General features: G+C 51.8%; 1 protein-coding gene across 2 annotated transcripts; it reads right to left on the bottom strand.

The window, feature by feature from the left end:
- Nucleotides 1-3082: 3082 nt before the first annotated feature.
- PITX1 (paired like homeodomain 1) lies at nucleotides 3083-19505 on the bottom strand. 2 transcript variants are annotated; one of them, XM_005523513.3, is made up of 4 exons: nucleotides 19433-19505; nucleotides 10848-11029; nucleotides 7927-8132; nucleotides 3083-5168 (listed from the first exon to the last, which is right to left on the bottom strand). In XM_005523513.3, exons 2-4 carry the CDS (start codon nucleotides 11008-11010, stop codon nucleotides 4629-4631), a joined length of 909 nt encoding a protein of 302 aa, XP_005523570.1. In that variant the 5' UTR covers nucleotides 11011-11029; nucleotides 19433-19505; the 3' UTR covers nucleotides 3083-4628. The 2 variants fall into 2 exon arrangements, with proteins under 2 accessions (XP_005523570.1, XP_005523571.1); XM_005523514.3 differs by lacking the exon at nucleotides 19433-19505 and adding an exon at nucleotides 11151-11282.
- Nucleotides 19506-25106: the final 5601 nt, after the last annotated feature.

The raw sequence follows: 25106 nt of genomic DNA, 5'->3' as shown, positions 1-25106 counted from the left end.
ATATGCTTTCTTCATTAAAGAAATTGGAGTTGGGGATAAACAAATTATTTTTTCCTATAAAAAAACCCATCATTCTGCAGAAGAACAGGCTGGCTGCCATTGAAACATTTTTGATAGAAAATCTGCCTGCAGCCCTACTGCTTAATCAGTTTGGAACAGAGCGTAGCCTGTAGCTTGTTAATAAGAGCAGCTTGCCCAAGCAGTTCACACAATGGTGAGCTGCAGAGGAGGCTTGCTCTATAGCTGTGGATTTTATTTTGCAGCTCTGTTAATTAAAATATATTTTACTTTGAAGGAGGTTTTTACTGTTTTCTATGAGGCTGAGCAGAGAACTGTTCTCTTGGATAGATTAAAGGAGGGATATGAAGTATTTTCTTAGGAATAACAACTCAGCTTTGTTTGATGGGCAAGCTGAGCAAAAACAATGCGTAGTTTTGTATTTTTGTTTGTTCTCAGTCTTTGTATATGGGCTGGTTTATAAGTTGTATATATTGGGTGTCTTGATAACATCAAACTAAATATTTCATATACAAGTTGCCAGTCTGAAACAGAAAAGTCACAGATTCTCATTTAATTGATAAGGTAATTTTTACTTATACAAGCATATACTAAAATAATAAGGCCTAAAACTGTGCCACTGAAGTTAATGACAAACCCTTCATAGGTTACATATAAAACCTGTATTTTTATTATCCCAGTTCCACTGACTTTTGTTGCAAGATCGTAGCAAAATGTTAGGGCATTTCTAGGTGTTATTTTTATTATACAAAACCCCATTAAAATCTGTACTGAAGCATCCCATTAATTTAAATGGGATTTTGCATAGTTTGCTGAGTTCCAGGCCACAGATAAAAAGAAGTATGCAATTCAGAATTAAACTGACCACAGCTTTTTATTAGAAGACATTTAAGCTTGGACGGACTGCGCAGACTGAGGCACAAAGTATTTGTGAACTTCATCTGGTCTGGTGCAGCTCCTGGGCTGGTCTGGGACCTCTCAGGACCGTACAGCATTCCCGAGCAACCCCGAGCAAAGCTCTCCCCAGGCAGCTTTGCTTTGGAAATGCTAATAGGTAAGCCAGCACACCCAGAACAAATGGAAAACTCGATTCCGGTATTTCTCTGGCTCCGAGGATCTGCTTGCCTTGACAAAGGCTGCAGTCGGCAGGCAGGAGGCTGGGTCCCACCGGGATGGAGCCACGCGGGATGGAAGTGATGCAGCTTCAGGAATTCCAGCCTGAGCTTCACGCGCTGGAAACCACCGGGAGGAATGTGCAGGGCGAGGGATGGAAAACCATCACCTCCGGTGTGAGGAAACACCCACCAGCCAGACGCCGGCAAGGGGAGTTCAAAAACCAAAGTGAGAAGGGTGGTGGTGAGCAGCGTTTTATACCGGGCGTCCCCCCCGCCCCCCCGTGGGGCTTTGGAGACTAATGAACCATTAAATGACAGCCTGCCTCGGCTGCCCCCAGCGTGGGCACACACCTGGGCACCTCCAAAGGCACAGCGCTGAGGAAAATGTGCTCCGGCAAGGCAGTCCAAAGCCGTGCCTCAAACACTCCGAATACCCAAATAAGTCAAGCTCTAACCATTGTGGGGGAGACCCAAAGGCTGCTGGAAGCAGGGCATCCGTAAAAGTGCACAGGGAAGGTGAAGGAGCTGCTTTCTGCTCAGTGTCTCCTTGGAATTTTCCTTTCCCCGAGCCATAAATGTGTCAAGATGCCCAAATGTCGACCATCAGCAGCAGATCAGCTTTCCGTGATACAGTCACAGGGCGGGGGGACACTGGTGAGGGACAGCAGCACAGAAAGCTGTGTCCCTGGTCCCCCAACTCTTTCCTGCAGACAGTTTCGGGAGGGGCTGGGTGGTTCAGGACTCCGACAACAACTGAAACCTGGGGCAGGCTTTGGCAAAACGTGAGCGCCGCTGCTCTGATTTAGGACTAATGGTGCTACCTCCAGGAACAGGAGAAAAAGAACACCTAAAATCCTGGCCAAAATCCCAGCGGAGGGCTGGCAGATCCCCTCCCGCCTGGAAACTGGGGGAAAACCAGTCCTTGTGCTGCTCTGGTGACACTCCGGTGGCTCTAGTGAGGGATGGAGTGGCCGGGAAGACTCGGAGCTCTCTGCTGAGCCCCCGTGTTGAGAACAAAGCCCGGTGCAGCCCCTCGGCCTCGGGACGGGAGCTGGAGCTGCCGGGGCACAGAGAACTGCGCTCCTCGGGGAGCTCCGCCATCCACGGCCCCTCAAACAGCGCCTTCGAGCCGGGAAAGAGCCCCGGAGATAGCTACTCCTGCCCCGGCTCCGCATGTTTCATCCATTCCTTATATCAATGATGGCATTTGGGGCAAAACATTAATAGTAATCGCAATGGTTAATAAATAGTCATCAAATAGTAAATAAATATCAATGAAATCAGAGGGGTTTATGCTTGTAAAAACTTAAAGGAGAGGGAGAATTAATCGAACAACCTTTAAAATTCAGAATATCGGGGAATTTGGAGAAACTAGGGAAAAACGCACCTTAGCGAAAGGGGACGAGCGGCTGCGGGAGAAGGAGCAGTGCCAGGGCTGCAGCCCACCGGGGCGCTCCAGGCTGCGGGGATTAACTTTTTGGGGAGGAAAAAACCCGACCCACGGCTCGGAGCACTGGGATTTGGTGGGATGCAGCAATGCAGCGGCAAAGAGGGCTGGATCTCCGGTTCCGGCAAGCAGCGGTATCAGTCTGCCATAAAATTGGACCTGGGGAGGGTTTCCCCTGCCAGGGTTGCCCCGGGGAGCGGGGGCAGAGAACGGGGCTTTTCCCTCTCGGGATGCTGGGGGGGACGCGGACAGACGGCGCAACTACCGGGGGGGAGTCCCCAAAATGCCACCACGGGGCTGGGGACAGAAAGTTGCTTTTCTTCTTGTTTAGTCGCTCTCTTAAACACAGCCAGAAAAGAACATTAAAAGCATTTCTAGATTTCGTTTCGGTTTAGTTTTTTTTTTTTTTTTAAGTTTTCTTTTTTATTCCCATGCTCTTAATTTTGAAAAAAAAAATCACAAAACATAACTTATAAAACAATATATATACTGCATCCTTATCCACAACAGCATAACTGAAACATCCAGCGTAACGTTTACCACAGGTGTGAAATACACTGGGAAAGAAGTACCGTGTGCATTTTATGTCTCTTTGTCATCTACAGGTAATAAGTATCGACAAAAATAAGCAACAAATATGCCTGCAATTAAACTTCATATGCCTTTTGTATGCGTATTAATAAAAATCATATTTATAATTTCCATGTTTTGTTTGATGGTTTTTTTTTCCAACAAGCACTTGTAAAAGTATCTATATTTACATAATAACACCTTAAGATAATAACACCTTAAGAATTTTTTTTGGTTCCTTGTTTTTCCTTCACATTTACAAAAGCAAGGAATGCTTTCAGCTTTGCTAAGAACCTTTCCGGACGCCGAGGCTCGCTGTTTCTCTAGCAGACAGGCAGTATCTGAAATCACTTCATAACGAGCAATTTTTCGTCTTTTTTCCGAGACTTTATAAACGGGGGTTGGTTTTCGGTTTTACTTTTCAAAGAGAAAAAACACCCCCTGCATTTAAATGAAGATGAATGATAATTTCATTATCAGGATAAGACTTTGGATGGGGAAAAAAATGAACAGTTTTTGCATTGCTGAAGGGTTTCTGTGCTCTCTCACAACCAGGGATACTGCAGTCTTTTGGAAAGGATGAAGAGGTAGGAACCTTGAGCTGTTTAGTATCAGGAATGACTGGATTAGAGCTTCCAACTAAAGAAAAAACATCAAGAATCATGCATTTTAAAAACAGTTTATTCAACGGCCAAGGACAATGATCCGGCACAATGCAACGGTAGATATAAATATAACCTTCTATAAGTGGTTGACCCTTGTCATTATTATTTTAATAGTTTCATACCTAATATTTCAACCATTTTTCCCCTGCAGATTCTATTCTGCGATTTGGTTTTTTTTCCCTCCCCTCTTCCCCCAACCATTTTTTTTTTTGTTTCCGAGTGTGATTCTGTTTCTCAGTGGTAAACATTAACCAAACTCTTCCCGTGCGACAAGCGGCCAAGAACGGTCCCACCAGCTCTTACCACCGAGGCGTCCCCTCCTGCCGCCCTCGCCGCGGGGCAGCGGCCGCCCTGCCGGCTCCTGTGCAAGTTCAAGTAAACACATACAACCCGCATAATCCAGAGAAAAAAATTGCAACTCATCCATGTACCAAATTTCGGTGTCTCTTGCAAAAGTTTTCTGGTCCGTTTACGGTTTTAGATGGGGTTATTATTATTTTTTAAATTCTTTTTTTTTTTAAAAATATTTTTAAAGCGCTGTTTTGTTGGTTGCATCGTTGTTTTGCCTTTTTTTTTTTTTTTTCCTAGACAGTCGAAGTCCGCGGAGTTTTTGGGGCTTTTTTTTTTTTTGGGGGGTGGGGGTGGGGGTGAGTGCGTGGTTTATTTTATTTTTTTCCCTTTCTCACTTGCTAGGGTTTTGCTTTTAATTATCATCGGGTTTATTTTTTTTTTTCTTTTTTTTGTTAAACGTAGCTTTGCTTCCGCTTCGCTTTGTCGGGGGTGCTTTGTCGGAGGTGGTTTGTGTCAAGTCCGTCAACTGTTGTACTGACAGGCGTTTAAACTAGAGCCGGGGCTTTGCAAACTGCTGTAGCCGAAACTCGAGTGCTGCTTTGATTTCAGTCTGAGGCTGGCTAAGCTGGAGTTGCAAGTGTCCCGGTAGACGCTGTAGGGCGAGCCCGGTGGCCCGTAGGGACAGGCCGGCGAGGACATGGCCGAGTTGAGCGAGGAGCCGCTGATGTTGTTGATGTTGTTGAGGCCGGAGTTGGCCATGCCCGGCACGGCCGAGTGGCCCATACTGGAGGGCATGTTCATGGAGGGGATGCTGCTGGGCGCCGAGAACATGGACTGCGAGGAGAGGGGGCTCATGGAGTTGAAGAAGGTGAAGCTCTTGGTGGAGAGCGGCGCCGGGGTGAGGCTTTTGGTGGCCCAGTTGTTGTAGGGGTAGCCGGCGTACATGTCATCGTAGGGCTGCATCAGCCCGCTGAACTGGGGCACGTAGCCGTTCTTGCACAGGTCCATCTGCTGGTTCCGCTCCCGCTTTCTCCACTTGGCTCGGCGGTTCTTGAACCAAACCTATGTGGGGAGGGGGGAGCGACACGTGTCGGTGAGTGTGGGGCCACGGCAGCCCCCCAATCCACCGACGGTGTTCAGGGGAGCACAGGTACCCGCAGCCAGCGCCTGCTCCTCCCGGGAGCCCCTCCGGGACTCCAGAGCAGGCTCCGCGGCCCCGCACCGCCTGTCCCCGCCGCCCCCCGCCCCCGCGGGATGGGGTCCCGCTGCACAGGGTGCCTGCGAGCACGTCGGGCTCTGAGCATCCCTCTCAGTGCAGCGGGATGCGGCAGCCGGGATGAGGCAGCCGGGATGCAGCAGCCGGGATGCAGCAGCCGCCTTTCTGCCCAGCAGCCCCTCCAGGCTGTCCCGGCCCCCGGCTCCCCGCCGCCCCTTTCCCGATCCAGGCGGGGAGCGACGAGACGGCCCGCTCTGATTAGGGCCGGCTCGCCCGGGCTCTGCCGCGTTTCCGAACGCTAATGCTGTGTAATAAAAGTCCCCTGTTACAGATCATAAAAAAAGGGATTGGATTAGTATGTTTAGGTTTAAAAAAAAAAAAAAAAAAAGGAAGAAAAAAAAAAAAATCAATCCCCGCATCGCCTTCGGATGGATGCAGCCTCTGCCTTTATATCTAATGAGAATGTACAGCCCTAACCGGGAAACAGAGAAGAGGAGCTGGTCCTGATGTTTGATGCGAAAAACCGGTTCCAGTCTCACTCTTATTTATTTTTATATAATATATATATCGATTCCTCGGAAACCATTTGAGTCCCCTGTGATGGAAGCCGGGCAGCTCCAAAAATCTTTAAATATTGGTTTAAAATCTGCATCGTTCTGCGTTCCGCCGGCGAGGCTCCCTTACAACATCCTCCCCGCCGCACCCCGACTTTCTCCTACCGAGCCGGGGCCCACGAGCTCCCTGAAAACACCGGGGCCCCGGCCCTGGACAGGCTGCGCTCCCTCCGGAGCCGGGACGAGGGCGGGGGACGGCTCCTGGGGCCTCCCCTCCCGGCGCAGAAATGGCACAACTATTATTAAATACCGGGCTCAAGGATGGAAACTCCGTGGGGGAACGGATGGCGGAGTCTATTTTAAAAAATAACAATAATAAAAAGAATGTTGTATAAATAGGAAACGAAAGCCAACATGTTCAAAACCTGTAATATGCTCCTCGGAAGGTGCTTCCAGACAGGAATTTCCTGAAAATGAGGGTAATAGTTTTAATTATGGCTCCTAGACATTTTAAAGGAAGGCCCTCATAGCAAATTAAGGTTAGATTTGCAATCTGCCATCTCAGAACATCAAACCCAAACATCTCCACACAGAATGAGAACGAAATTATGTTAATTGCAACTCGTATTTTAGTTATATTTGCTCCCTGAAATATTCAACCAGTATTAATGCTCGGGCTTTGTTTTGTTTTAAACTCAATTAAGACAATGCTTTCAGACGCATTTGTTTCAGATGGGTGTTTACTTTTTAAATGTTTAAAGCAGATTCTCTGTAATCCGATTTGGCCACTCAAAGTTTAATTGCCAAGTTAAAAAGAAAAAAACTAGAAGAAAAAAAGAAAAAGTGGATTTTCCATGCAGTGGGGCTTCGCTCCGCAGTTCCCGTTTCCTCCGGTGCTTTAGCCCACGGCCCCGTGGTGTGCGACCACTGCCGAAACCGCTCGGGGAAATGTCTCGGGTGGAAAAAAACACTTGCGATAGATCGCAAGAGACCGAACCGCTTCGGCCCGGTCGTTCTTTGCCAGGATCTTTCACTCATAAATCTCTTTAAGGAACTGCCGAAGCACACACACACACACACACACATATATATATATATATATATATATATATATATATACACACGTTTCTCGGCGTGTGCACCAACATTACCGAACCTGGCTAAGAGGGGGAGCGACACGTGTCGGTGAGTGCGGGGTCACAGGAGCCCCCGCACCCCACCGACGGTGCGCAGATGCGCGCAGGGCAGCGCAGGTATCCGCAGCCCAGAGCCTGCTCTCCCCGGCCCGGCCAGCTCCTCCGGAACGCCAGAGCAGGCCCCGCACCACCTGTCCCCACGCTCGATTTCACATATATATATTTATTTTTTATATATATATATATTATATATATACGCTATATGTATATGGTGGCATGAGGTCCGACGCGTGTAAAACTCGAGCTCCTTCGCGGTACGAGTTTGTTTCTTCAGCGCGTATTGACTTTGCGACCGCTCCCCAGCCCCTGCCCTTCGCTTTCGGCTTCCACAAACAGCCCGCGGCCTTGGGAGATGCGCGGCCGGGAGGGGCCGGCACCGAGACCGGCACCGTGCGGATTGGATCTCGCCGTCCCGGTGCCGCAATAGCGAGGGGCGGTGGTTTGTTGGGAGATGGCCGTTGCGATTACTGGGAATAACCAGAGCAAGGGGAAGTTGCTCGGATGGGACCTTGCTCCATCCCCGCGCCGCGTTTTGTCCAGTCCGGAGGGTTCTTCCCCCCACAGTCAGACCCTTCCCCACCCTGGCCTTTCGCTGCTCCCTGCACCTCTCGCCGCCCGCTTTACGAACCGTTCCGCAGTGCGAGGCCGGCGGTCGCCACCCGCTCCGGGCGGAATCTCTCCGTGGCCGAGAGCTGAATTTCTCCTCTCCGGCCCGGATCCCAGTTTTGGTCATTAAAATCTAGCCCAGAGCAAACCATCGCAGCGCTCCCAGAAGGGGCAGCTTCCCCGAGCCCCCCGCGCTCCGGCGGCCCCAGAGCAGAGTTCGCCCCCGGCAGGGCTGCAGCCCCTCTTACCCGGACTCGGGGCTCGGTGAGGTTGGTCCAGACGGCGATCTCCTCCCTCATGCTCATGTCGGGGTAGCGGTTCCGCTGGAAGGTGGCCTCCAGCTCCTGCAGCTGCTGGCTGGTGAAGTGGGTCCGCTGCCGCCTCTGCTTCTTCTTCTTCGCAGGGTCGTCGGCGGCCCCGTCCTCGTTTTTCTGCTCTCCGCTACGTTCCTTTTCTGCGAGGGGGTCGAGGATGGTTGGTGTTGTTTTGTTTTGTTTTGTTTTGCTTTTTTATTTTTTTTCTTTGGGTTTTTTTTTTTGTTTTTGTTTTTGTTTTTGCTTTAGTTTTTTCCCAACACAGGCACACAAAGGCAGATACCCCCGCACCCAGAGCTGCCCACCCCTGCCGGAGGGATGCTTGGGGGCACCCACCCGTGTTCCGCTGAGCACAGCGAGCCCCCGCAGCCCAAAGCGGCCTTTCCCCGGGCGGCTGGGGAAGGAGCACGGAGCCGTGCCGGGCCCGGGCAGGACGGACCCCCAAAGCGGCTGGAAGCGGGCCCGAAGGGTGACTGCATTCGAGGGGAGCGAGGTCCGCTATCACCGGCCGCTCTGCCTTTCTTACGGCACCTTCTCGCTCCCTCCAAACCAAGGTGCGATCTTTGCTCTATTGTCTTTGTCGTGCTCGGCCACGACAGGAAACTTTGGAAGGGCAGAGGTGGAAAACCCATGAGCAATTAATTGCAAAAAGCCCCTCTTCGCTCCCCCACTTCATTATCTTTTCATAATTATTTTATTCTTGATATTTTAGGATTTTGGTGTTTATTTTAACACAGGGCTGAGCAAAGCCCTTCGCAAAAACCGTTTCGGAAGAGGGGAAGAAAAAAACATCCAAGAGGGTTTTCTCGGCCGGGATTTGCGCGGGCTGGGAGCAGGAATTCAATACCGGCCCTGCGAACCCCCTCTCCCCTTTCGTAAGGGGCTCTCTGGCTCTCCCAGTCCGGTTTGAGCCCGGTCTGTCCCGGTTAAAGCGCTCGGGGAGGGACTGAAGGCCCTGAACCAAAGCGCTCCCGGGCTGGGCCCCGGCGGCCGGGGCGTGCAGGGCCGGGGGCCGCGGCAACCCCCGGCCTCGGTCCTACTGCTGCTGCTGCAGGAAACCGCGGCGAGTTTCTCCTTTAGAGATTTTTTTCCTCCTCCTTTTAAGCGTTTGTGGTGTTTTTAACCCTCTTTCAGAGCGTTTTCCCTCCCCGCCGGCGGGCCCGGGGGCATTTCTACAGCTCGGACCTCTGCGAGGTAAGCGCGAATCTAAAAATAATTGCATGCTGAATCCAGAGCCCGGGAGGACTCGTCCTTGCAAAGTCACCCTTGAATCGCACCTTGCTGGGAACCCTTCACAGGCAAAAGGGTGAGGCTGCGAGCGAGCCTCAGCTGCTCAGCCGACCCCCAAAAGGGGCCGATGGCTCTGCGAGGTTTGCAGGGCAAGCAAGGCCTCTCAGCACAGAGCCCATGGCCCCAGGACCGCTGGTCCCCAGACCGGCCGAGCCGCATGGCCCGGCGGCGGCGGCGAAACAGAAACAAAAATATCCCCGCCAAAAGAAATCCTCCCGCTCTGGGCTGCGAACAGCTCGGATAAACCGGGCCGAGAGGGAGCGGGGGGCGATCAGGAAGAGCCAGAGGTACCGATGGGCTTTGGTAGTGGTCCCCTCGCCCCTCTCCCGGGCTTTCCTAAAAATCCGGCCTCACCGCAGGGCTGTGATACAATTCCAAATCGTAAGGCAAGGCATCTTTAATGGGATTTTGTAACTATTTTTCCCATTAAAAAAAAAAAAAATCTGAAGGTATTTTGCAGGTTCTCGGAGAAGAAAAGCAGGCAGCTCCTCAGCCCTCCGGCAGCACCGAGGGGTCACACATAGGGGTAGGGCAAAATGGAGCAAATCTCCCTCTCTAATCTCCAATAATCCCCTCTAATCTCAGTGTCCCTTCCAGACGCCGGTCCCTAACTTTGTTTGCGAATCAGGCCGGGAGGCACAACCCAAACCCTCTTTATCACCGAGTGCCACTTTGGGACTGACTCTTACATAGCCACTCTCTAGGTTAAAACTCCGAAGAGCAACAATAGCTATTAGAAAATTAAAAATCTATAAAACATAAACTCTCTCTGAAACAGTCTTGCTGGAGAAGGAATATCACGCTTCTTCTTGAAGCTTTTGTTCCTCTTTTCTACCTTTCCCTTGTCATTCTGAAAATGTTGTTATTTTAATTAAATGCAATCTGGGAGAGCACAGCGTTTCCTGTAGCCCTCGCACACGGTGGTCAGGGCATGGGGATCCTTCTCCTTTTCTAAGGGGAAAGTTCTCAGCCCCCAAGCAAAACCTCTCCGCGGCCGCGCACATCCCCTCCGCAGCGGCCTGCGCTGCCTGCCTTGGCCCCCCCTTGCCTCTCTGGCTTTGCCTGTTCTTTCTTTCTTTTTTTTTTTTTTTTTTTTTTTTTTCGCCGACAGAGAGATCTTTTTCCATCTCTGCACCACCCGAGCTGGAAAATAAACCCGGGCAAAAGCTGACATTATTTCAGAAACATCCGGCAAAACTGTACTCCCTGAAGAGTCCCTCCTTCCCCCCGACCCCATCAATTAATAACCACAGTTTTTAATTTAAAAACAGACAGAATAAATAAAAGAGAGCTGCTCCCGGGATGGGACCATGGAGCCATGTGTCCCCCCCGGCGGGCTGTCAGCGCCGGGCACGGTGGGGGCGGCAGCTCCAGGAGCGCCCCTGCCCCCCGCTCCGATTGCCGGGGCTCAGCTCCCCGCGATCACCGGCAGCTCTTGCTCACCCCTGTCCCTCCATCGGCTCCGGTTCGGGGGGTGCAGGCGCAGCACCCCCGGCCGCCCGCGGAGGGAAGGCGCGGTGGGGAGGGGGAGGCACGGAGGGGGGCGCGGGGAGGGGGAGGGTTACCTGGCACCTCCGTGTCGGAGGATTCACTGGCTGAGTTGTCGATCGGGTCTCTGGGTTCCGAGGATCTTTGCAAATGGAAGCTGGAAGCCATGTCATGAGAGGGTTGGGGTCTCAAGCTCTCAGGCAGTCTCTCCAAATTCATTCCACCTTTAAAGGAATCCATGGCAGGGGCGCCGGGCTGCCTGGGGGAGTTTGCAGGTGTTTATTCCACACGGAAAGGAACAAGGAGCTTTTTTTTTTTTTTTTTTTTTAAGAAGAAAAAAAAATCAACAAAAACCAAAAACAAATCCACTTATTACTAACAGTATTATTTTAAGGGTGTCGGAAGCAATCTGGGCAGCGCCTGGAAGGCGGTTGTCTCTGCTGGGGAGAGGCACGGCGCTCCGGCCGCATAGGCAGGGAAGTGGTAAAGATCCCTTATAGAGAAACGCGAGTTGCGAGTTGGACAGTTTAAAGCTAAAGAGATTAAAGTGACCTGCCCTAGAACAAATGCCTGTAGTTAAACGGGGCTCCACCCCCTGAAGGTTAAAACCTCCCCGTCTCGCTCATGCATCACTCCATCTAGCGCTGGCCCAGCCCGGCCGCGCGGGACCTGCCTCCGCTCTCCTCGCCATCCGCGCCCCCAGCGCGCCCGCGGCCAGACCCGCGGCCCCCTGCCCGGCCCCCGCCGCCTGGCCGCGGCTCCTTCGGGGGTGCCTTCCCTCCTCCTTCCCTTCACCCGCCTCCTCCCCCAAACTCGGTGATGTATTAAAAATATTTCACAAACGAATGGAAAAGCGAACAATTCTCTGGGGATCCCCGCCCGCCCTCAGCACCCCATCAGTTCGCCCCCCTTCGTAATCCCCCACCACCCGGCAGCGCGCAGGTTGCGCCCCGCGCAGCACGGCGTCCCCACGGGTATCCCCACACCCTTCCAGGTTGGACCTCACGGCCGCGGAACCTCCGCACCCAGCAGTGGATGCGCACCCGCGCACTCCCCAGTATCTCTGCGCGGGTCTGAGCCACCCCATCACATGTTTTAGTCCCACCAGGAATATGTTCCTGGAGGTGTGCTTGGGCTGTGGGCTCCGTCTGAACTGGTTTTAACCTTTTTAAACATTATTTTCTAAGCTGCGGGGGTTATAAAAGAACTGCCCGGGCCCTGCCTGACGTCCGGGGGAACGCAGCTCGGGGAGCAGCGGCAGTGCCGTCTCTCCCATCACATCATCTTTCAGCACATGATTAATAACGAATCATTTTCCTGCTGCAGCCGAACTCGCGGTGACCCTCGGGAGGGGTCCCTGTGACTGTGCCAGTCCAGGGACCGGGGCAGCCGGCGGGGAGGGGGTGGGAGACCCCTACCTTTCCTCGGCAGACCCCATCTCCTGCAGCGGTCACTGGTGCACCCTGTCCCGAAGTAGGGGCGTGTGGAGCACGGCCGGTCCCTGGAGCTGCCCAGGCAGGCCGGGAGACGGCCTTAGACCTCCTGGATAACACCTCGGTGTTTTGGCGTAGTGGAAAATCCTACGGGGGAAGGAAGGTGGGAACCGCGGGTACCAGGGGTGAGGGGAAAGGGGAGAAAGGAAATGGGACGAAGACCCTGGCTGTGACTGCCTAGGGAAGCGATCCTCTCTCCTCTCTACCTTCTCGGCTCACTTTAACTGATCTATACTGACACCCTATTTTGCTTTCAAATCAAGTAAAGATGTGGGAAAGAACTTTTGAACTGTTTTATGGAAAAGTGGAGGGAAGCAGTGCTCCAGCAGCGCAGGCTTTTTCCAGCCCCTCCGGAGTGATGGAGCCGGGCCCGCCCCACCGGCAGCGCCCCGCAAGGCCCGGGGACCCCCGGCGGGGGAGAGCCCAAAGCTCCCAACCCCTTCACCTCTGGTCTTAAGCACCGTTCAGGGGATGCACATGTGGGTGCTATCAGGATCAGCTCTCCCGAGCTCTTTTTCTTTTTGTTGATTTTTTTTTTCTAGTCACATCTTGATGTCCTTCTGCCTTTTTGCCGCTCCCGGCTGAACTTCGCTCAGGAGTCTGCAAACAACTGGGAATTTCGAGCACCAGAGGTGAACCAGACAACCTAGGGGCTGTTTAAGATGGACGTGGTTTAAAACGCAAATATTTACCAGGGTCTCTGGGCCTCGAGGGGCTCAGCTGATGCAGAAGGCACGGGAAGGATGGAGACCTCCTCCAGCGTGAGAAGCAAGAGGTGGGAGCGGCCTTTCTCCCAAAGAGGAAGGAGGTGAATACACTGCAAATGTGCATCGTGTCTGAGACCCTTCACCGTCCCCTCTTTCCCCTTATTTCCGTGGGCGGCAGCCCGGGGTCGGCCTGCGGGGGCTTCCCCGCCCTCGGCGGAAGGGGGACGGGGCCCAGAGCGCCGTGCTGGAGGGAGGCGGTGGCACTCGTTGACCTTAAGGGTCTTCTTCAACCTTGATGTTTCTATGATTCCACGAATCTGCCAACAGCCCGGCTCTGCTCCGACTATTTTAAACCCGCTGCTCACAGCAGCCTCTGAACCAGAGGCAACATATTTTTCGTTCCTTTTAATTTTCCTTTGTGCTTTTTTTTTTTTTTTAATCATGAACCTAATTACAGTTTTTATTCTGTACTATAAAATCTCGTTTTAAAATATTCGTTCTCGGCTCAATTCCTCCCTGCTAGTCGCAAAGATAGGCTCTGCCCGGGCACCGGCGTGATTCTGCCGAGGCGGCGGCCGCGGTAATGCTGGGTCCCGTTGTCTTCCCAGGCGATCGCAGGCCTCGGCTCCTCCTGGGCTGGGTGTCACCTGGGTGTCACCGGGGCAGACATCCCCTGATACGGGCCTTAAACAGAGAGTAACGGGCTGGCCCTGGGGACCCGGAGCAGCTCCCGGTTCTCTCCTGACAATCTCCAGGAGTGTCCGCGCCCGGGCCGTGGTGTGGGCGGGCATTCACTGCACACCTGAGCACGGCTGGGCAGTGGGAGAATATATCATGGATCTATCCAATCGATATCTTATATTTATCTATTCCATACCATGTATCTGTCTTGTCTGTGTGTCTCATACGTAAATCATACGTGGATTTAAGGCATCCTCTCACTCTGCGCTCTCTGCAGCGGGCACAGTCCTACAGCACAGAACCAAATCCTCCCGGTCATTCCTGCTGCTGCTCGCGACACTTATGGCACGACAACAGAGCACGTCCCCAGGGCGGTCACCCCCAGATCTGCGCCTTCTCCTCTTTGCTCCCATCCAAGGGCGCGCTGCTCGGGATGCGACAATTCCTTCCGCTATGCGCTACGTCACGGCTCCATTCGCGTGACGTCATTCGCTGCATCCGTGACGTCACGTCTCACCTCGCAGCCAGCTCTGATGTCCCACCCGGAGCCGCCCGCTCCTCCCGAGACCTGAACGCGGCGCGGCGGCCCCGCTGGCCGGGCAGGACGGGGCACTCGGGTTCCCCCTTCTCCCAGAGCCCCGCGGGGGCTGAGGAGCTGCGGGAAGGAGGGGCCGCGGCAGCCCGGCCGCAGAGACTCCGGCAGGACATCCCCGGGGAGCCGCGACCTGCGTGGGCGTGGGAAGGGCCGGGCAGAGGCGGAGGGAGGGTGGGGCCGGGCCCCGCGGAGCTCCAGCGGGCACCGGGGCTGCGGGACAGCTTCGCGTGGGAACGCTCCGCGTGGGGTGGCCGGAGAGCACCGCTGCTCCGCGACCCCGGCACCCCCGGCTAGGAACTGCGTCAGGGATCTAGAAAAGGCTGGAAACCCGCAAATAAACCCGCTCTGCTTCCTCCTGCTATAAATAACCCCAGAACTAAGGATGGCGCTTAGAAATAAATCAGCGCTGGCCACGCCAGTGACAGCCCCATGAAGAAGAGACGCGTCTGTCCGAGAGCAGGACTATCACTGTCCCCGAGGGGACAGGGCCGTTTCACCGCCAGGTGTCTGGAGGGGGTTCCTGCTCTCGGAGACGGGCTCCCATCCCCGGCTGGTTGCGGTGGTTGCAGCCAATGCCAAGCCACCTGGGCCGTATATCAGGTGGTGAAGTTCAGTCTCTGCCAGTTTTTCCTTTTCAGATTTATTACCGTTGTATAGACTCAGATTCAGTCTATAAATTATTGGGAATTGTTACAAAAATGAAGACGCCTCCTCTCAATCGCACCTCTACCCGAGAAGAGATGGAAGCCTTCTGAAAAAAACAGCTGTAGTGAGGCAAGAGAGAAGGGAGAAGCCCTTCAACTCAAACTCTACCAAATTCAGTTCAACCAAACCCAGCCAAACGCAGTCCAAACAACTCCAAACAAACTCAGTCCAACCAAACCCAATCCAGCTCAACCTAACTCAAGTCCACTCAACCAAACCAAACCAAACCAAACCAAACCAAACCAAACCAAACCAAACCCAAACCAAACCGCAACGAATGCAACCAGACCAAGCCAAAAGCAAACAATGCAATCCCAGCCAAACCAAGCCCAAACCAAGACCGTCAACCTCCCCCGGCGCCCCCTTCGCCGAACGCAGGAGATCGGACTTGCTGCAAGAAAACGCCTTTTAACAATGGAACCATCCAAAAAGTGCCCCGCGGGTACGCGGCTGCTGCTGCTGCTGCTGCGTGGCTGTGACCCAGGGGATGACCACGCGTGATGCACGCTGGAGTGTGTGCAGGAGCACGGAGCACACCGCGGGGGTTGGTGGGCTGCACCGTGGGGGTTGTGTCCGTCGGGGAACTGTTCCGGGGGTGTCCTGCCCCAAAACACCATCACCCCAAATGAAAAGCACGACCCTTACACGCGAGGTGGAGATCCGCGTTTATGCCCCTGCGCAAGGCAAAGCTCTGCTCTCCCCTGGCCTGAAGGGAAAATGAAGCAGAACCCCAAAACGGCGAAAGGAGCCCCAGAACCCCCCGACCTCCTCCGGACCCAGAGCCCGGTCCCCCACGGGCGGGGTGGAGAGGGAAGCAGAGAGAGGGAAGAAACCCAGGCTGAAGTGCGTGTTAAATCGCTCAGGAGGAGAAGGTGGAAAATTACGCTGGCTCCCGGCCGGCCTGTCCTCTTCTGCGCAGCCAGGACAGCAATTTTCCTAAGAAGTATAGCAAAACGAAATCAGCCTCTTTTGGACTCGTAGCCTTCGTCCCTCCGTATGTCAGCCAAGCCTCCGCCTTCCGCGGGAGCGCAGGGCCCCTCCGCGCCTCGGATGCTCCCCCGGGCCTCCCACTGCCTCCCTGCCCCATCCCGCTCCCCTCGGTCCGGCCGACCCTGCCCCACCACCTCTGCTCTCCCCGCCACTGAAACACGACGGGAAACACACGAGGATGTGTCTGGCCTTGGACATTTCCCGGGGCACCTGGGATTCCCGGGACTGCCTCCCCGCCCCGCCATCCGCATCCCTCTCCGGGGCTCCCCCGTGCGCGGCGGCCAGCGGCAGCGCTTGAAAAAACTCGGGATGAAAAAGTTGAAGGCTTAATGTTCTCTGACAGATACAAATGATACCCCAAGGCTTTCTTGAAATGCAGCGACTGACGGCTGGAGAAACGGTTTTCTTATTCGGTTTTCTGCAGCTGGAAGCTGCCGGGGGTAGAGTGGGATGGTGCTGGTTCACTTCGGCAGTCATTCTACCAGAACCCCGAAAATAAAATCATTTTGTAGTTGTCCGACCTGGGACAACTTCTTTTACCCCCAAACCTCTGGCGGCACAGTCTCACCCTTGCCAGGAGCTGCCTTCCAGCCCTCCTCGCATATGTCAGACCACAGGCACTGAACTCTGCTCCAAGAAAATATGAATTTGCTGATAGCAGAGGTTTGGATTTATCTCTGATAAACCTGATGTGAGTGCGAGTGTCATTGCACTGCAACGACAGCGTCGGAGGATGGACAGCTCAGAAATACATTTTCTTTTTTTTTCCTAGGTGGGGGAAAAAGAGGGGAAAATCACAATATAGCCACACAATTCCCTCTCTGGGCAGAGCGAACATGCTTTTCTGATTAATTGACAGAGGAAGGGGCACCGGAGTTTGTTAGGCAGCCTGCTCATATTACTCTGTGCATCTTTAGATCCCGAAATGTGGCTTTTTTGTGGGCTCAAAAAGATGCCTCAAACAGGATAATCAGAGGCCCGAGCACTCCGTTGGCATTTGTTGAAGACTCCTCTTCAGGAGAAAAAAAGACGCTACATTTAGAATGAACGACATTAGGTTTCCTTGTGGGTTTCCCCCACCTTGTTTTGGGCGAGCAACCTCTTAATTGCTCCAGCAGTTGGATGGGAGAAACACATTTCCCTTCAAGAGGACATTTCCTGAAGGGCTGAAATATATTAATAATGCGTTGGACTCTTTAATGTGCTTAGAACAGCAGCGAATCTCTGCAAGTCCTACACATTTCCTCCCTTAAAATGCAAAATCAGAGAAATAATTAACCTTTGAGCATATTCAATTAATCTTCTATATTATTTTATTTCTCCTCCTTTTATATTTTTTTCTTCTAATTTTTTCTCTTATTTTCTTTCCTTCTCCTCCTCGCCCCTACCCATATATATATATTTTTTTTTTCTCTCTTTTCAATTTTTCCTTCTGACTTTTTTTCTTATTTCCCCCCAAAGGGCTGATCTCTCCCCACTGCTCGGCAGCCCCGCGCTGCTCCCGGCGCAGCTCCGCTCGTCTCCACTGCCCCAGGAGCAAACAGCGCCGACATAAAGGCACGGGACACTTTTCCTGCCAGTTCCACTGTGGGAACGGCCGTATCTTAACGGGTACATCTCGGAGAGAGATAGGAACACACCGCCTTCCAGAGGGCTGTGCTAATCAGCGCGCCGGGTTAGATATAAAAGTTCAGGGCAAATAAAACGAATTAGTTTTATTAGCACGTTTAGGAGGCGGTCTAACGAAGGAATTCGGCTTTACTAGAGAATGTTTTCTCCTCCCCTTTTGTTATTTAAAAGCAATATATATCCGAGTGGTTCATCACGGGAGGGAAATAATGAATTGTTTCATCAGCGGTCATTTTCTGGGAGAAATGGGCTCCCTACTACAAGCCCGATAAGAAGGGGTTATTTATATAAATATAAATAAATATATATATATATATTTGGAAATACACATTTTCATAATAACACATGCATGAACAATAAAACGCGCTGTAAAAGAGAGGTGGCAGAGCCACCAGGTTATTGTTCGGCAGTGGGTTTCGGGAGGAAGAGTCTGCCTCGGTCTCAGGCGCCTCTAACTCGTCTAAAACTTTCCCAGGGAAATGTGGCCACGGCTCCAGCGCGGGATTTCCAAGGACTTTGCTCATATTTCAGGCAAATGAAGGATTTTTGGGGAAGTTCTGCCAGTGAAGTAGACCTCAGGAAATATTTGGAAGTCAGTTTTTATATAGGCGGCTGGAGCTGGCGCAGGGAATAACCTGGAGAACATGGATTTTGGTTTGTTAAGTGGAAAATATATATATTTAAATTGTTATTTAAAAAAGCAAACAACATCTAGGTTCTCGATTCAAGCACTACGTATCATTTTATGTTCAATTCGTGACTCGGACTTTGTTTGCAGTGTGGTTGGCAAAATTTGGGGAAAGGGGACGAAATAATAGAAAATGATAGACATAATAGAAAACTCGCTCAGTGTAAAAGTTTTTAAGGCGAGTCTGAAAACGAAATCCCCGAAAGATAACATCGGTGGGCATTCCTCACATCCATTTAAGCGGGGTTAACAGGCGGAGAAAAACCATTTCTCCCCCAGTTCCAGGACTTTACTCCGCCACAGGAGCTGCGTGGAACCCGCGATATATGTACTTCCCAAAAATGGTGCCTGTTTTTAAAATTAAAATAAAAACAAAACCAAAAATACCCAAACCAAAAAGGGGAAAGCACGGGGGTGCAGAATATTATTTTCCTGAAAAGGAAAATTCATCGACGGCCCAGGGTCTCCTCTCCCGCCCGCCCTGCGCATCCCCGGCAGCAGCCGGCTCTTCCCCGCGGCAGCGCAGCCCCGCTGGGGCACCGAGCAGCCCCGGCCCGCATCACTCACAGCCCCGGCCCGCATCACTCACAGCCCCGGCTCGTCCCGGGGAGCCCCAGCCCCGCCGGGGCGGCCCGAGGCTCCGGGCATCGCTGCAGCCCCCGCCGCTGTCTCCCCCGGCCTCCCCGCCCAGCTCACCGGGGACGAGCCGCGGAGCGCCCCGAGCAGCAGCGCAGGGGGCTGGGAACGTTTCGGTGCTTTTGGAAAAAAAAATTAAATATATATATATATACATACACATAACAAAATTATAAAATGAGGCAACCCCTCTGGAATTGCCTTTTCCAGCGCATTTGTCAGAGCTGACGAAGCGCAGAGGTCCCGAAAGAATTTATACACGGTATAAAGATGTCAAGGATTGCGCGGAGAGCGGAGCGGGGAGCGCGGGGCGGGAGGCGAGGCGGCGCTGAGGGGCCGCACGGCCCGGCCCGGCTTTGTCTCGCAGTCCCGGAACGCTCCGCGGCCCCGCGGCCGCCGGGAGAGCCCCGCGGAGCTGAGGGGAGCCCGGGGGCAGGACGGCTGGGCGGGCGGGGCAGGGCCCGCGGGCGGCCGGAGGGACGGGCACGACACGCGTGGGGCGGGCCGGGCGCGGCGGGGACGCGCGTGGGGAACTCACCGGGCGGTGGCGGGGTGCCGGGCCCGGCGGGCGCTGTGCGAGCCCCGGCCGCCGCTCCAGGGTTTTCTTGGGAGATTTCCCCGTCTCCTCCTGACGTCAGCCCCGTCCCAGGGTGCCGCAGACGGGGGAGGGCCGGGGCCAGCGCCGCCCGCACCGGGAGACCGGCGGCGCCGGCCGCCCCGCATCTCCGTCCTGCCGCCGAAGGCATCCCCGAGCCCGGCCCCCCGAGTCCCGCCGCTCCCGCCCGGCCGAGCCTCTCTCGGGGGGCGGCTTCGTGCTCCTGGCTACACGGCCCCTGCCCCCTTCATTTCCTCCCGGTTGGGGCTTTTGGCCGAGGGGACAGGGACAAGGAATGGCCTCTTCTTTTACTTCTTTCCCCCCACTCCTCCCCCCCGCCGACGTGCTCTCTTGTTTCAGGACCTCAGTGCGGAACTGGGAGCACAGCGCTGAGCACCTGGGGGAAGGCTGCGGGCAGCAGCCGGGGCTGCCCGGGCCGGAGGATGCAGGGCTCCAGGAGATGCTTGCCCGGGTGATACCGACACACCGAGCTCACTGCTCGTTCCCTCGGCCCGCTTTCATTTTCCAGGGATGCTTCTGGAGTTCCAGACACTGCGCTTCTCATACCTACACCCTGGAAATTTGCCTCTCAAGAGAAAAACACAAAAGTCATGCAGTGACCAAGCAAACGGCAGTGGGGGTGTGCTTAGGGCTTTCCTCAGCAGAGCGGGTCACACACTCCTATACACACAGGGTATAACTGTAGCTGAAGACTAAGGACAACGAATATGGAATGGATCAGAAAGATAAATAGCATAAAATCACAAACAGTCCAGTCCCACACTTGCCATTTGTTATAGAGAGAAGAAGTAAATGGGATTCACATGTCGAGCATTAGCTGGTTGTTACTCTGTAAGATAATATTAACTTCAGTGCTTGCTGGTTTACTCCAGTTTTCCAAAGGCAGTTCCAGGAGGCACCCAGCCTGTAATTTAGGATGGCACATACTGTGTGAAAGAGGCTTTGGCACTGGGGCCTACCAGCACATCAAGGTGATATTAACATAATAAAACTTTTGGAGAGGGAGTAGGAGCTCATAAATTAATGCATTCTACTGTTTTAATGCTGGGAGCTAACAATGTGTTTCCTGTTCAGCTGATCATCCCCTCTGCAGCCTAACAGCTGTTTTAAAGGTGCTGTGAAACTGAAGAGGGAAGATGATTGTCTTTAAATCAATGTTTAATGACGTGTTATTAGGAGAAAAGTCTTCCTCCAGCAGATGTTTACGTGTTGAGGATGGAGGGGAGCTTCCCAGGCTGCCTGCCTGCCTGCCTGCCTGAGAAGCTCAGGAGACACCCTGTGTCCTACCAGCCTTGCAGATGGCCCAGCACCGGGGCACAGCTCACTCAGCACCAGGAGAGGCTTTGCCCAGGTCTGTGGGTGGGTGCTAAAGAAATTCTTCAGGGAGGTTGGACCAGAGGACCTCCAGTGGTTCACTCCTACTGTACCCAGCCTGGGATTCTGATTCTGTGAAGGTTTTCAAGTAATTTGAGTCATGAGCAGGTGAATATGGCAAATACTGAGAGCATCCTGCCCGTGTTCAGCCTGGGTTGTGGCTGTCACGATTCTTCCTCCATGAAGATCGGATATGGATGCTGGAATATCCCTCAGCTCAGGAGCCTCCTTCTGGAGGGACAAGCTCAGAGTGAACCCCCTTTTGGAGGGGATCAAAAGACCTCTGGAGAAGCAAACAACTGTCCAGAGACCACCCAGCAGTGGGGCTGACTTGTGGCCTCTGGGCTGCAAGGGCAGATTGCACACAGATTCCACCACTCCTAGTCTGGGAGACAGTCCTTGCTGGAAGTGTATTATGGGTTGGAAGCCTGACTGAGCTCAGCAGCCACATAGGTCAGTTGGACTGAGACATTTCTGAACACTAACAGCATTTACAGCAAGCTTCAGGTAATAAAAAAACAAGTGTAGCTTTGAGGCAAGATGTAGGAGTGAACTGAGATAAGGTGGAAATAGAAGGTATGATTATAAGCAAGTGCCTAAATTATGTTATTTCCTTCATGCTCGATTCAGAGGTGGATTAATTAGTCTCAGTGTCTGCTTTTCTCAGCTTCCAGAATCAAAGATGGTCATTGGAAAGCTTCTCCCCCAGAGAAGACATCAGGTGAATCAAGGGGTGTCAGTAACATACCAGAGCTTGTGCCCAAAAGACAATGAGGAGTGTCCGGTGCTGCAGGGGGTTGGGAGGGAAGGGCACCTCATCACCAGGTGACCCTCCCAATGCCAACCAAACCAGCATCAAATCACCTCCTAGCCAAGCCAGTTTCCAAAAGTATTTCCACAGCCAGGGTGGTATTCTGTGTGATGGTGGTACAGATTGTTCCTACACAAACAGTAGAACCCTCTGCAGTTTCCTTTTTAAACCATCACAAACGTTCATTAAAAGAATGTCTCTCCATATTTCCAAATATAGTGAAGAAATGACTCTCCAAGCTCTCTCATTCCTTTATTTGCAGCCTTCCCTGTTAGTCCATCCTTGGAATAGTGTCTAAAAGGCCATATTGCTTCTCTGGGAGAAACTGGGATGCTTGGAACATTACTGGATTGTAACATTTCTAAACTTCCCAGAAGAGGCAAACCGTAAAGGAATAAGCTTCTTTCTGTGCACGCACATTTGTTTCAGAGCCAAATGGAAAGGAGAGCTCAGAAAAAGAAATGACAAATTGTTTGGAAAATATTGTCCTTCCCAAGACAGACCTAACCATATGGGGGGAAGGGAGTCAATAATGAATTTTCCCCTCTATATATGAGTCCAACAGTCCTCCCATTCACTCCGCTGGGAGCTTGGTGTGAGTCAGGCCTGCAAGATCATCCATTCAGGGCAATATTTCCAGAACTTCAGTCCCCTCCCTGCTTCACTCTTATTCCCCACTGAAAGAAATCTACATCTCAGATTTTTGGGAAGAGCAGTGGGATGAGAACCAGTGCAGTCCCTGTTTCCCCCTAACCTCATCCAGAGCCTGACATTGCTGATGGAAAAGGTGTCCGTCATGAAGGAAAAGCAGAGCAGCTCTGTCACTTAAAAAATAAATCCATGAGTTTATGGGAGGAAAATTAAGTATGAGGACTGGGAGAAGTCCTTTTTCCAGCCCTGCCCAGTCTCCTGGTGTGATTCCAGCATGTTGTATGAGGTTTATGTGCCTGCAACCAACTATGCTGACCTCCCACCAGGACGTGGGCAGGTTAAGGCAGGAAAAGGTGTTGGACAAATAGAAGAAGCTATACAAGAGCAGAGTTTATTGGCATTTTGATCATGCTTATGAAAGGCTCTTGCAGCTGCACTGGATCAATAATGCTGGACTCAAATTCTTTGTGGAAAAGATGAGGTGTGCATCACTGTCTTGTGGTTAGATGGAAACAGAGAAAGCACTTCTTGTGGCAAGGAAATCCCTTCACTCCTTTTAAATCACTGAATTTACCATCATTGCCATATTTGAGAAGTTAACACACGTGATATTTATGCACCCCCAACTACTAATAGTGACAGTTATGCAACAACAACAACCACAAAAACAACAAGCAGCAGCAATTGTGTACGCCATCAATTAGCAGCAGCCAGAGCCTTGAGAGATGTTGGAAAAGAAGTTTCTTTTGTGTGTGTGGTTGTGTTTATTCCCTGGTGACATGCTGCTAACAAGCTGCAAACCAAGGATCACCCACAACAAACAGAAACAAACAAAGTTTTGTAGAGGGTGGTAATACTTAGCTTAATTCTCTTTAAAAATAATTATAGCCCTGTTTGTGACAACTGGAAAGGCCACATTTACTCCAATAAAATTCCTTGTTATTCTTCAGGATGACATCTGGAGATGTTTCCTTATACAATGTAGATGTTAATGGGAGTAGATCTCAATCAGTGAAATATTGATGTATTTCTCATCTTTGCACTTGCAGGATTTTCGATTCTGCACCTTGTGGTCAGTTGTTTACTTGCCAGTGAAATCGCAACATGTTTAACGATGTTCCAGAGATCTGTCACAGGATTGACTGCCAAAGAACAGAGTCTTGGGGATTTGGGCATTAGGGAAAAGTTACTTAAGGTCTAAACATCAATCCAAATATTCCTGCTGCAATCTATTCCATGCATTATGGATTTTGGGGAAAGTGATAAATCCCCTTATACCTTCAAATTAACCCAGATGCCTCCTGTGCTCTCACAAGGTGTTTGTTACCTTTGTTACCTCTGACTCCAAATACTGTGTTGTGCTTATTATGCACCTATGCTTTGACAGCACAGCAGTGTCTCAGCTCATTCATGGTCTGAATGCCACACTGGATCTGAATGTGCCCTGTATTAGACCCTGGCATCTACTCAAAGCAGCTTCTTAGATCTTGTCAGGAAAAAAAGCAAACCCATATAGATAAAATATAGATACTCAAGCCTACCTTCAGTTGATATTCATTTAGCTTTGGTTGTAACAGGGTCCAAGTTTATACTCACAGGTAAATTAATTCCTGAAGAGATGCTGAGGGCAGAGATGTGCATGACACATATCTGTCACTGGGTATGTACTTTATTCCTCCTTCCCCAGAGATTGGCTTTGAGCCAAGATGAGAAGAAGGAGAGGGGACTTTGCCCCAGCCAGTCTTGATTCCTGAAATTAAAGAGTGGAACAAGACTTTCTTAGAGCCAGGACCAACCTCCTCCCCTGCCCCATGGGACCTTCTCTGTCTTAAATTATTATTGTTGTATCTATTAAGATTAATGACTTCCAAGGCTGTTCTAAAACTATTTAAGTGCCTGATGATCCATCTGAAACTCATCTCCAGACTCTGCACAGGTCCCAGACATTAATCTTTATAGGTAACTATGCTGGCTTGTGGGTGGAAATGAGGTAAATGCACATTATTTGGCAGGACTTATATATGGGATAGAGCTCTCTGGCAGCAGACACGGGGCCTCATACAAATGAAAACTGATGGCTTAATATTTTGCTACATTTTGTCCTCCAAGAGTTATTGCCTTCTAATTGCAGGGATGGATTGAACTGTAGAGTGTTCTCCTCCTGGGAGAGGTGGCCATGTGTTAGCCTTGAGCTGTCACCCAGGGACCAGGGGCCAGGAGAATCCCCTGCTGTTCTCACTTCTTGCCCTGGCTGTGCTCAGCACCAGCACATCCCACCACAGGTGTCTGAAGATGGGGTTAAACACAGGCTGGAGTTCCACTAGAGGCAACATTTCTGAGGGAATTTGCACTTTCTGTGTGGTTCCAGGGAGGATGCAACCAACTGCACTAATTTCTAAATAAGCATCTCATTATTCATGGACCTACCATACGTAGCTGTATTTAGATGATTTTTAATTGCCAAAACCTATCACCAAGGTCTCCTAAATTCAGTGAGCAGAAAGAAGAGGTGACTTCCAGAGGGAGCCTGAGAGTGTCCAGCAGAGCTGATGTGAAAAAACATCATTTTTTAATGTCTTCGTGTATTTTACAGCAGAACAAGGCACAAAGGTGAGGATGGTCAAGGTGGATTTGGCAATTGCACAAGAAAAGACTTGCTGGATCTTGTCACATCCAAAATCCTTGAATCTCAGGAGCTTCCTCAAACAACTCTGTTTTGCACTCATGGTGCTACTCCTGCCATCCCATCCTGGCTGTCCT

The sequence above is a fragment of the Pseudopodoces humilis genome, chromosome 17 (assembly GCF_049639895.1).
Source record: "Pseudopodoces humilis isolate 2021_Gansu_Grassland_sample_001 chromosome 17, ASM4963989v1, whole genome shotgun sequence".
In the NCBI taxonomy this organism is placed as follows: Eukaryota; Metazoa; Chordata; class Aves; order Passeriformes; family Paridae; genus Pseudopodoces; species Pseudopodoces humilis.
Note: the sequence above shows the minus strand (reverse complement) of the source record. Positions and strands in the feature narration are given on the sequence as shown.